At 35.1% G+C, this 10681-nt stretch overlaps 2 protein-coding genes and 1 long non-coding RNA gene across 8 annotated transcripts in view; 2 read left to right on the top strand and 1 right to left on the bottom strand.

Annotated features, from left to right (window-relative positions):
- LOC125501634 overlaps positions 1 to 10681 on the top strand; it is a 64300-nt gene that overhangs the window by 41283 nt on the left and 12336 nt on the right. The gene's annotated exons all lie outside the window — the stretch shown is intronic.
- On the top strand, positions 142 to 2724 carry LOC105687919 (STE20-related kinase adapter protein alpha). The gene is made up of 5 exons (XM_012403898.3): positions 142 to 842; positions 910 to 1081; positions 1158 to 1359; positions 1439 to 1723; positions 1816 to 2724. Exons 1-5 carry the CDS (start codon positions 442 to 444, stop codon positions 1887 to 1889), a joined length of 1134 nt encoding a protein of 377 aa, XP_012259321.2. The 5' UTR covers positions 142 to 441; the 3' UTR covers positions 1890 to 2724.
- Positions 2053 to 9334, bottom strand: LOC105687917 (zinc transporter 2-like). 3 transcript variants are annotated; one of them, XM_048657894.1, is made up of 10 exons: positions 9193 to 9334; positions 8864 to 8980; positions 8515 to 8605; positions 5289 to 7238; positions 5083 to 5220; positions 4839 to 5001; positions 4597 to 4750; positions 4307 to 4514; positions 3978 to 4218; positions 2053 to 3892 (listed from the first exon to the last, which is right to left on the bottom strand). In XM_048657894.1, the coding sequence occupies exons 4-10, from the start codon at positions 5580 to 5582 to the stop codon at positions 3744 to 3746; spliced, it is 1347 nt and encodes a 448-aa protein (XP_048513851.1). In that variant the 5' UTR covers positions 5583 to 7238; positions 8515 to 8605; positions 8864 to 8980; positions 9193 to 9334; the 3' UTR covers positions 2053 to 3743. The 3 variants fall into 3 exon arrangements, with proteins under 3 accessions (XP_048513851.1, XP_048513852.1, XP_048513853.1); XM_048657895.1 differs by lacking the exons at positions 8515 to 8605; positions 8864 to 8980; positions 9193 to 9334 and adding an exon at positions 7337 to 7589; XM_048657896.1 differs by lacking the exons at positions 8515 to 8605; positions 8864 to 8980; positions 9193 to 9334 and adding an exon at positions 7383 to 7589.

Genomic DNA, 10681 nt, shown 5'->3' with positions numbered 1-10681 from the left:
GCCTTGACTGAAGAAGGATCCTTAGTCAACGGTTCATGGAACGAATCACTAGTCCCTCGATCATTCACCATTTCGAAACATCGTCTACCTAGTTTTGAGAGTGAAGATAGCCGTCTGATGCTTTAATGTGAAATGAGCACACGTAAAGAATTGTCTGTTTTATTCGCGTAACGTCATTTATTTGACATTTGATTTCTTTCTATATCATGTTTGAATGATCAACACTCAATTCGTTTGGAAAATTTTTGAACAAATAAGACAATTTGTCAATGTGATATTACACTAATATTAATTTGAAATCTAATATTTGAATTTATTCAAAAGTCATTAAGTGGTTATGTAATAAATTTCGGCAGACTTCATAAATATTTCCCCATTTATTTAGCTGATATCTGAGCAGGACAAAAATAACTGAAATTCTACTTTCATCATTTCAACATTATGTACGACTCAGATTCAGAGTACTACGAAGGAAGCGCTGTCCTGGGTACATGCTGTAACGGAGCAGGTAGCGTTCACCTTGCTCGATACAAACCAAAGAACACATTTGTTGTGATAAAAAAATTTAACATGGACAATCGGACGCACGAAGAATACGATCTTGTAGAACAGGAGATATTAATGACCAGACAACTTCAGCATCCAAATATTCTTCCTTATCTTGCTACTTTTGTATCTGGTCATAACATCTGTGTTGTATCTCCACTGATGGGATATGGGTCCTGCAATGACTTAATTAATGAATATTTCCAAGAAGGTTTACCTGAAATTGCTATCGCTTATATTCTGAGAGATACACTTCAAGGACTCGATTACATTCACAAGAGAGGATTCATCCACAGGTTGATTCCTATTTCAATAACCGAATCATTGTCTTTGAGTTCTATTCAAAGCAATCCTGGTTTGCAGGGCAATTAAAGCCAGCCACATACTCATCTCCACATCTGGACAAGCCTGTTTATCTGGCATGAGATATGCCTGTGAAATTGTGAGCCATGGTAAATGGCAGAAGACTATACATTCTTTTCCAAAGTCAACAGCAAATAATCTGAAATGGCTTAGCCCCGAGTTACTTCAACAGGTTTGCTACAGTAACCCTTGGCATTATTATTTGGATCATGATCGATAGAAAATTCAATGTCATTTGCATTTTGCAGGATCTCCATGGATACAATGAGAAATCCGATACTTACAGCTTAGGAATGACAATTTGTGAGTTGGCCAATGGGGTTGTACCTTTCTGCGATACATCGGCTACCTTGATGTTAACAGAAAAGGTTCGAGGAAGTGCACCGCATATCCTTGACCGCTCAACGTTTCCTGCAAATACAATGGATATTGAAGATCCTGCGGAAAATGGTAAAAAGTTATACCTTCACAACTGAATGAGGGCCTGTTTTTTTTGTACGTTAATAGTCTTGTTTTACCTACACTTCAGGTGAAACTAAATTGGTCTGCGATAAGATTACCGGAGATCGCAGTGCGAGTAGCGGTAGCTTGGACACAGCTAGGGCTCGGCTCCATAATATGTCTAATAGAAAATTCTCCGAACCATTCCATGCTATAACAGAATTATGTTTGCAAAAAAATCCCTCCGATCGTCCGACAATGAATCAGCTCTCCGCGCATCCTTTTTTTAAACAGTGCAGGAAACATGATGAAACATTGAACGAAATTTTGCGCTGCGTAGTTCCAATTAGTGAAAAACACATTCACTCGGCAGGTGAGAAATTAATCGTTAATATTTATCGTCAAGCAAGAAAATCATTAATGATTGCTGCGCCACTTAACTCGATGATCAAATTTTCATTTCAGGAGATTATCTCGTTGCTATTTCGACTGAACAATTGGTGGACTTGGATCTTGAAACTTGTCAATGGGATTTCTGAGCCTGAGACTGTAAGTAAATATAAATGTATCGCTCAGCCATCACTGGTGCTGTCAGGGTCTGATCTGATCTTGGACTACAACAGATGTATGGATAGGTTGAAAATCGATTTTTACAAAAGTATGACAAAGCCATCAAGTTATAAGGCATAATAAAATATTACCTACGGTAAATCTATTTTATTTAAAGAAAAGTTCGATGGATTTTTATAGAAGCAACCTGTGGCAACAATGTTGCCACATACAATAAACCTGTGGCAACATACATTAAACTAGTTACATGCTCATACAGGACAATCGTGAAACAGTTATAATCTCATGTATCTTGAACACAATAGCTGCTAGGTCTCTGTACAAATTTTTCTCTCAAAATGATGAGACTTTTTAATATATTGATTTACTCTAAATACTTAACCATGAAAAATTCTACAATGGCACAGGCGAGACCTTCTGAAATAATTGAAATCTAAATATTTCTTCAGCCCATTCCCTAGCTGGGCGGTTTAATTCAAAGGACTGTATTAATTTTCACTAATTTTCTAATGACTGCACAACTTTTGTGCGTATTGATGTACTATGTGGATAAAATACACAGACTTACTGCAAGAAACGGAAGGCACTTCTGTACAGAGACAATATAAGACTGTGTTCAATTATAATCAGGGTATTAAAATTGATGAGATATTCTAAAGGTCTCGTGAAAAAGAAATCATTTTCTTACATTGTCCAAGACTTAGCTAAAAATTTAATCATCCGATATGCATTAATTGTCAACATTTAATTGGTACAGGTACTGATATTATTTTTTACAGCTACATAAATAAAATTTTCATACGACTTTTCTGAGTTCTACAATCAATTTTGTCTTCTACAGACTGTTCTGTTGGTGCCTATTTTTTATTCGAATGAAAATATAATTCTACATGTTCGTAACACGGTATAAACTCTTAACAATTTGTGCGAGCAAAAAAGATACACAAGATGGAATAAACATGTATCCACAATTCGCATTCTCATTTGTTTTGTGAAATACTTTAAACAGGAATATACTTATTCATACGTCCTACAGTAATTTTAGAAATAACAACGTTATCAGTATTGATTATTGTACGCGAACATTCTGTATTCTTCTTTTCTTTCATGTTTTTAATATCGGCACTTTCTAATAGAAAATTTTATATCTTGGGCATTTTTTTTTTTTCAAATTATTGGCTCACTTAAAAAAAAAAACCGAACAAGACAAGTTGAAAAATAAGTTAGATATCGCAATCACTCGCAAATTATTAGAAAACGAATATTTGTTCGGACTTTTTTCTCTTCATTCCCACAAAGATAAACAATCAGCTTCAGTAACCCGAGGTAGTAAGATTTTTTTTGTAATACCCTTCAAATAATCACCAGTCTCGTAATCTACTTTCCATCTCATATTTGAAAAAACAAATGTTTCGCTCATGCTCGGAAGAATATCGATTATCCGTTATAGAAATTTCTTAAATTCACAGTCCATCTTCAGTAATGGACTTTTCATCGATTTTACAATACGATATTTTTCTTTTCCTTCCACCAATATTCAGACACCAGTACGACAAACTGTGATGTTTAAGCATCTCACCTGATCACATAGTTTTGGTTATGCATCAATAATTAAAAATCATCGATAAATCTCATAAGTACAAAATTACTACCACTATATCTAATGATGCTTTTCAATCGCATCTTTTTCCCTTTATTGTTAGATATTTTCTACCGCACCGATGCTTTATCGCTGTATCAACGTTGTTCGATATGCCTAGACTTTGTTTCCGATGTCACATAAAATTCTGGCTCAGATGTTACTACAAATATGTAACCTTTTGTCAGTTTGGTAGTGGTCTACATTGAACACAGTTCTCCATGGTAGGGAAAAGGTATCTCTCAACTTGAACAGTTGCTATTTCAATCTCTAATTCTCTCCTAATATATTTGAGCGCACTTTTCAACACCACGTCAGAATCCGCAGTGTTATCTACAATTCAGAAACAATCAAACTATCAAAAATATCATGGAAGCCAAAAAGAGAGAATATTCATTCGGATTTTTTCACTACTTACTAATTGCCAGATGAACAGCGAGCGCGTATTTGTCGAGCGTCAGCGACCAGATGTGAAGATTATGAGCAGTCTGTACACCTTCTATATTACAGAATGCTTTCAAAATGTCCGTATATTCGAAATGATGGGGAAATCCTTCCATCAGTACATTTATACTATCTCGTAATACAGGCACTGTTGTAAATAGTACGATCAGTGAAAATACGCATGTACAAATTGGATCAGCTAGTTTTGCACTCGGCTGTAATGAAGGGAAGAATTTCAGAATTTATCAACATTTTAATGAAACCGTGTGCTCGCCCACAAAACTGTAAAATCGACTGACTTACGTAATTTTTAATTACAATTGCAGCCACAAAAACTCCTATGCTTTGAATAAGATCTCCAACCACGTGTATTACTGCAGCTCGCACATTTATATTTCCTGGAACATCTTTCTGGTTATAATTGTGACTATGCGAACGATTGGATTGTAGGCCTTTATGACTATGGCCATGGGAAACTTTCAAGCAAATCCCATGTAGAGTTAGTCCCATTCTGTAATATAATGCAAAGTTTTTAGCACTCCGAAAATGGCAGAACTTGCATTCATACTTCGATTTTCTACTAACTCCCTTACATGATATTGATAATGATGCCTATTCCTGCAACTAGCATCATAGTATCTGCATTTATTTCGAAATCATTTTGCAACAAGCGTAAGACGGAAATATATATGAATATTCCAGTGAGTACCCATATTATAGCAACGCTGAGCAGCGCTCCCAAAATTTCTGAAAGCAACAAGAATGTTTATTCAGCCAAGTGCTGAATCTCTGTAGATCATTGTTAGGTATATTTATTATATGAATAGGGATTAACCAGCTCTGTAGAACCCGAATGACAGTCTTTTCGTCGGAGCTCGTTGTCCGATCCAAATGGAAAACATACTGACTAAAAATCCAACAAAGTCTGACAACAGATGCGCAGCATCCGTCATTACTGCCAAACTTCCTGCTAAATGACCCCCAACTATTTCTGCTAACTGCAATAAAATGATTGCTCCTAGTTAATTGAATGAGGACTATTATGATATGTTATTATCATGAATTCAGTTATTGTTTACCATGAATATGAGGCACATGAGAGATGCGGCGAGTAATTGACGCCATGGACTAGAATGTCTCCGAAATGGCTTCGAATGGCAGTGTTCCTGAACGTTGTGAACATGACCGTTTTGAAGCGGAATATTAGTATAACGATCCTGTAATTTTTATTAACGGATTGAATAAAGTATTGAATTAAAAAAAAAACTAATAAAAGATTTCTCACCAACAAAGGAGCCTCGGTGTTATCGCCAGAATTTAGGGACAATCTGGTTTGTGGAAACATGATGCTAGGTATAACTACATTTGCACTGAACTCCTCAATTTCAGCCGTACTGTTAATATCTTCCGTCCATGTTTTGAGTTTACTTTCGTAGCTCAAAATGCTACTTGATGTTGATAACTTTCTGCATCTAGTGCAACTTGACTCGTTATTGGCTAGGAGATTTTTCTCACACTCATCCCCGACGAATTCATCGTTGAGAGGATCGTCGCACCGATGATCGCAGTGATGGGACATGTTTCACTTTTTCAAAAAATCGACTATGAACTGTTGATCCGTTGCATATGAACAGGTAATCCGTCTTGAGGTTAGGTTCTTGATAATAATCGCGTGTTTTGATCTTCTCCACTTTTTGACTTGAGAAATTTCGCAGGCCAAATATTGCCCCGGGTTATTAGGTGTCACAGCTTATTTTCTATGTTTTCATTATTATCTTATTCCTTCTCAGTCTACCAGAACGGCTTAAATTCGAGCATGAAACCCAACGAAACACTTGACACAAGCTATTAAATTATTGTAACTTATCAAAATGGTTTGCTAACAATAATTGTTGTATTTGTATATTTTTGCCATTGTTTTAAAAGCTGTTCACGTCACGGACCGATCATAAGCTCTATGGACCGATCATAATTTTACGGTGCATAGATAAAACTAGTTACAATCTGAACCAAAAACAGTTAAAACGCTACACCCACAAGTCACAACATAGATGGAATATAATCTGATAAGAAATATTACCGCTACTTCTTGCTGTGATGGTATTTGGTAATTCAATTGAATTTTCATGTCGATATAAACAATACGTTTGTTATTATAACTTGAAAAATATCAGTCAATCTTTTATGAATCACGGCTTTCAGACGATGAAATTTCATGCCGAACAACGTGATGACAGTTCATGGGAAAAATGCCAAGCGATACGCGATTCCAAATAGTATCGAATCTCGAACAGCTGGAACACCATTTTTAATCATTTGAATTTGATTTTAGCGCAAGATCTAAAATTCAGTCGAATTGCTCATTGAATTGTCGATTACAGCCACTTTTGGCTTGTAGTCCGAATGTAATGTAACAAGTTTGTAACTGTAGACTGATCATTCGATACAGATGTAATTTTCCGCAATTCAGGAACTGACTTCACGTTTCTGACAATACAATGGAATTATTCCGTAATTATGATAACAGATAAATACGTCACGGAGAGGAATTCATGAGGCAGCAAACATGAAGTAGAATTGTTACAAATGATAGATATATTGTATGAATGTACATGATTGTATGTACCGACGTCCATATGTCTATACGTGAACTATGATGCTGTGCTGCAGTTTCTGGAAAAACGAAAACGAATGTTAACATGTGTATCTTCATGGTTCATAATCATTAACTTGGCGGTAATTGGTGTTCATACGTATACCTATGTAAATACGAACCCATCCATCTACAGCTACATCTGCATTATCAGAATCATATCTACTTAAATCACACTACGCGTTGATCGATAATAGCATTGTTCGATATACTACGATAATACGCACACAATGTAGTGCGGGTTGAATACCTATTACATGACGCACAGTGCGGCGTAAATATTATTGTTATGACAAGGATCATGGCAATGACAATGATAATAAGAATGATGTTTGAAAAAGAATGATTCGATAAAACTACGCTTTACTAATTGATACCACAAATATACCTATTTTTCCAGCAATAAAACCGTTGATTCTTCTTCCATACGTCATCCACGTTTCCTTTCATGGCCGGAAAATATCGTCGGCAGATATTTTTCACGTTGATGCCATTCGTAGTGGTTGCGTCATCGATAATTTTCATTGGTCCTTTATGGACACCGATTAAAGTACACCGTAATTGCATATAATCTTCGACGACCTAAAAATATAAAACATGGTGTAAAAAATGAGAACGTGTACCTTTACCGATTCGTTTTGCTATTCTCTAGATAGGTGTGTATAAGTTATTGTATTTACTTTAATTCTGTCTGGCCCTGATTATTGTTATACCAATTAATATTACGTGATCGTTTGAATTCCAGTGTGTCGATACGCGGATAAAACGACGATGATGAATTCATAAAAGGGAGCACATACCGCAAAGAAAAGTAAAAAAGAAAACATTGCACGATATACCGATGAGTGGGGTGAGCAACATTACACCACCCATATTACGTATACAGTTTCCTGCTGTATGTAAAATAATGGAAACATAGCATACGACAATTCGTTCTATGCATCAAGTGCAGTGTAGAGGAATATCAATATCTATTACCGATCAATACCGTAAGAGCGATTAACAATTCCCCTCTTGGTATGCAAGAGACGGTAATTGCATCAATACTTCAGTTATAACACACTTCACGAAGTGTATGTCGATGCAGAGTTTAACTTTTTACAACGCATACAACATAATATCTATGTATAGTTGCCAGCGAACGGTTAGGTTTAATAACTCACAATTAGTATCGTTAAAATAACCGGTTCGAGTACAAGCTTCACACTTAAAAACAATGATAAATTTCAGTTATACGCGGAAAATTGACAAATCAAAATTAAATACATTTACGAGAAAAAGCAATAAATCAAAGGTTACAGTTGAATCGCTTTTGTCGATCGGATGCACCAAAATTGCTATAAAATAAACGAAACGAAATACTTATAATTCATCATCCTATGGAATATAGTGAGTTTATTGAGGGCCGATTTCGTGACCGCAGTTTCTTGGCACCTTGTTCGGCTAGCAAACGAATATAAATTCAGGGTTACGGTGTATGTATAGGTATAATACACTCTTTTCGAAAACCGGTATTTCTTGAATCGTATGGAAGCAAATATTTTAGTCGTTTTGGTTTGCAGAAAAATATTTTAGTAAATACAACATGCCGGATGCGCAATTATATGACAAGTCCATTCGATCGACACAGTCGAATCAGTGTGAATATTACAAAAATGTACATAAAATAGTTGGGGAAATTAATTATACTTCGAGCGATCATTCATGATAGTGACGCGGCAATATTGGAATAAACACGTACATAGGATACTATAAATTGTGAAACGCGCGTCACACATGCAACGTGGCCATTATCTAATTCCTAATATTATCTATTCGTACACTAAAATATGCAGTAATAGTACTACTGTTGTTTTACCTTGTACAGTTAATACTTCTGTACGTTTCGTTTTCCAGCAATAACGAGCTCTCAGACGTACTGCATTACATCTAAACGCGTGATTTGCGACCTTGAAAAATGGGTAGATTATATATTATATTGCAATTCGACTTTCGCAATTATGAACAACTGTTGGAGCTGAACGATTAAGAAAAAATTCAAATTATAGAAATGAATGCAAAAATATAGAACGAGAATAAAATAAATCTTTGCATACGCGTACACGTGGCTTAAACGTTTTGAACAGTTGTTGAACCTCGTTAAAAAATTACCGTACTATTCTAACAGCAGCTAATCGCAAGAGTGTTCTGTTTTTAAAATCTTTTACCATTTTTACTCGGTGTTTCAAATGTAACCTTGACCTGAAGATCAGACGTCTGGTTTTACGACAAGCTCCTTTTTTTGTTAGTCCTATTAACCATTTGGGCGTCTAATAATTTTCATCCTGCAAAATTTCATATTCATTAGTACCTCGTAATTAATTACTATTATTATTCGGTATAATTATTATTTGAAAAGTTTATAATATTAACTGATATTTCCTCTAGTATTATTTGCATGCGATGATCATATAACACAGCAAGAGCCGGAAATGTGGTACATGCAGCTCGTTATTTCGCTGAATTTCTCTTATTACCAACTTATTTAAAGATTTACCGATTTTGATTATTGAAAGGTAAAATCGAATCGGTTGGAAATGCCGAATGATCATGGTATTCTCCGTAATGGACGGTTAGTCGGGTTCAAGGCCTTGACAAAATAATCGAATTTCAATTCTGGACTTCCAGGAGCTGATTCCAATAATATGGCTCGATATTTTCTTCATAATAGTCTCCAGATATTGGTAAATATAATTATGTGTAACTTGTGGAAATCTCAGGATTTCTGTAACAAACCAAATTAAGCCATACATACCCTCAATAATATAAGTACGGAGTCTAGGAGAATTTGTTGTCATGTATACTCATTGTCAAAACACCTTTTCGGATATGTTAAATTTACTTCACAAAGTATGATTCGCACATGTGTATGTATGCGGAGAATATTTTAATATGAGCACCAAGTCGTTCCTGGTAAATCCACCACGAAAGTTCATCGTCAGCATCATCATCATCATTATTATCATCTAGCTACGTTTTTAGTTCCTGCGATTTAAGAGCGATTGGGAATACTGAATTTGTAATTAACGCGCGTGATGTCTTTTGATTTTTTTTCGGATTTCAGGAAATTTAAATTTTTTGTAGACGTTCATAGCCATTATCATATACTTATAATTATACAACATATCCAGAATTGATTAATTATTTAGTACACTGTATACATGCTATACCTGCCTATATCACAGTTAAGTATCAACAAAACCAATTGATAAAATATCCATCAAGTATGACAAATCTATGAATATCTGACGTCGAATTTAGATTGAAAACTTAATTCTTTCTTCTCAAGAATTCATTTATTCTAGAGTTTGTATCAGTTTCCTGACGCTAGCAGTACATACGTTACCAGTACCGACTGTCTTAAATATCGAGGTTCTATTTCTGCATATTTTTTTCGTCTTTCTTGATGAAAAGTACTCCAACTCTGTTGTGAGTAAATCAAAAAAAAAATGCGACTATCATACGGTCCATATGACGATCAGCTAATTGCAATAGTCACGATCTGCTATCATTGAAGTTCTTACATATAGATATAGTTCTTATGATCATCAGGTTTACCAGACGTAGAATTGCCTCTTAGAGCCCACTGATTGATCTGCAAAGATGTTCAAAAAGATTATGAAATCATACTAAAATTGAGAGAAAAGAGAAGAAAATAAATTATTATTACTACGATCTGATTATTATCGATCTGATTATACAGAATTTGGTACCTGGTTTGTCAGTAAAAATAAGACTGAATAAAATTCCAATACGTCTATTCAGATTTCAAAATTAGCATACCGGATAGTGATCGATTTTTTTGTTTTTCGAATATCAATTAATAGTTCGATACCGGTTATACCGGCACTAGCGCGGTCATCTATGAAGGCTGCAAGCATAGTTCAATAAATTATGTTATTGTTTTCAGGTTTATTAGCTAATAAATAATGTATCTGTTGTGATAATATACCCATATAATGTAAATATTTTTTTTTACGGACACG

This window comes from Athalia rosae, chromosome 7 (assembly GCF_917208135.1).
Source record: "Athalia rosae chromosome 7, iyAthRosa1.1, whole genome shotgun sequence".
Classification (NCBI taxonomy): domain Eukaryota; kingdom Metazoa; phylum Arthropoda; class Insecta; order Hymenoptera; family Athaliidae; genus Athalia; species Athalia rosae.
The sequence above is the reverse complement of the archived record's forward strand: the minus strand, read 5'-3'. Positions and strand labels throughout refer to the sequence as shown.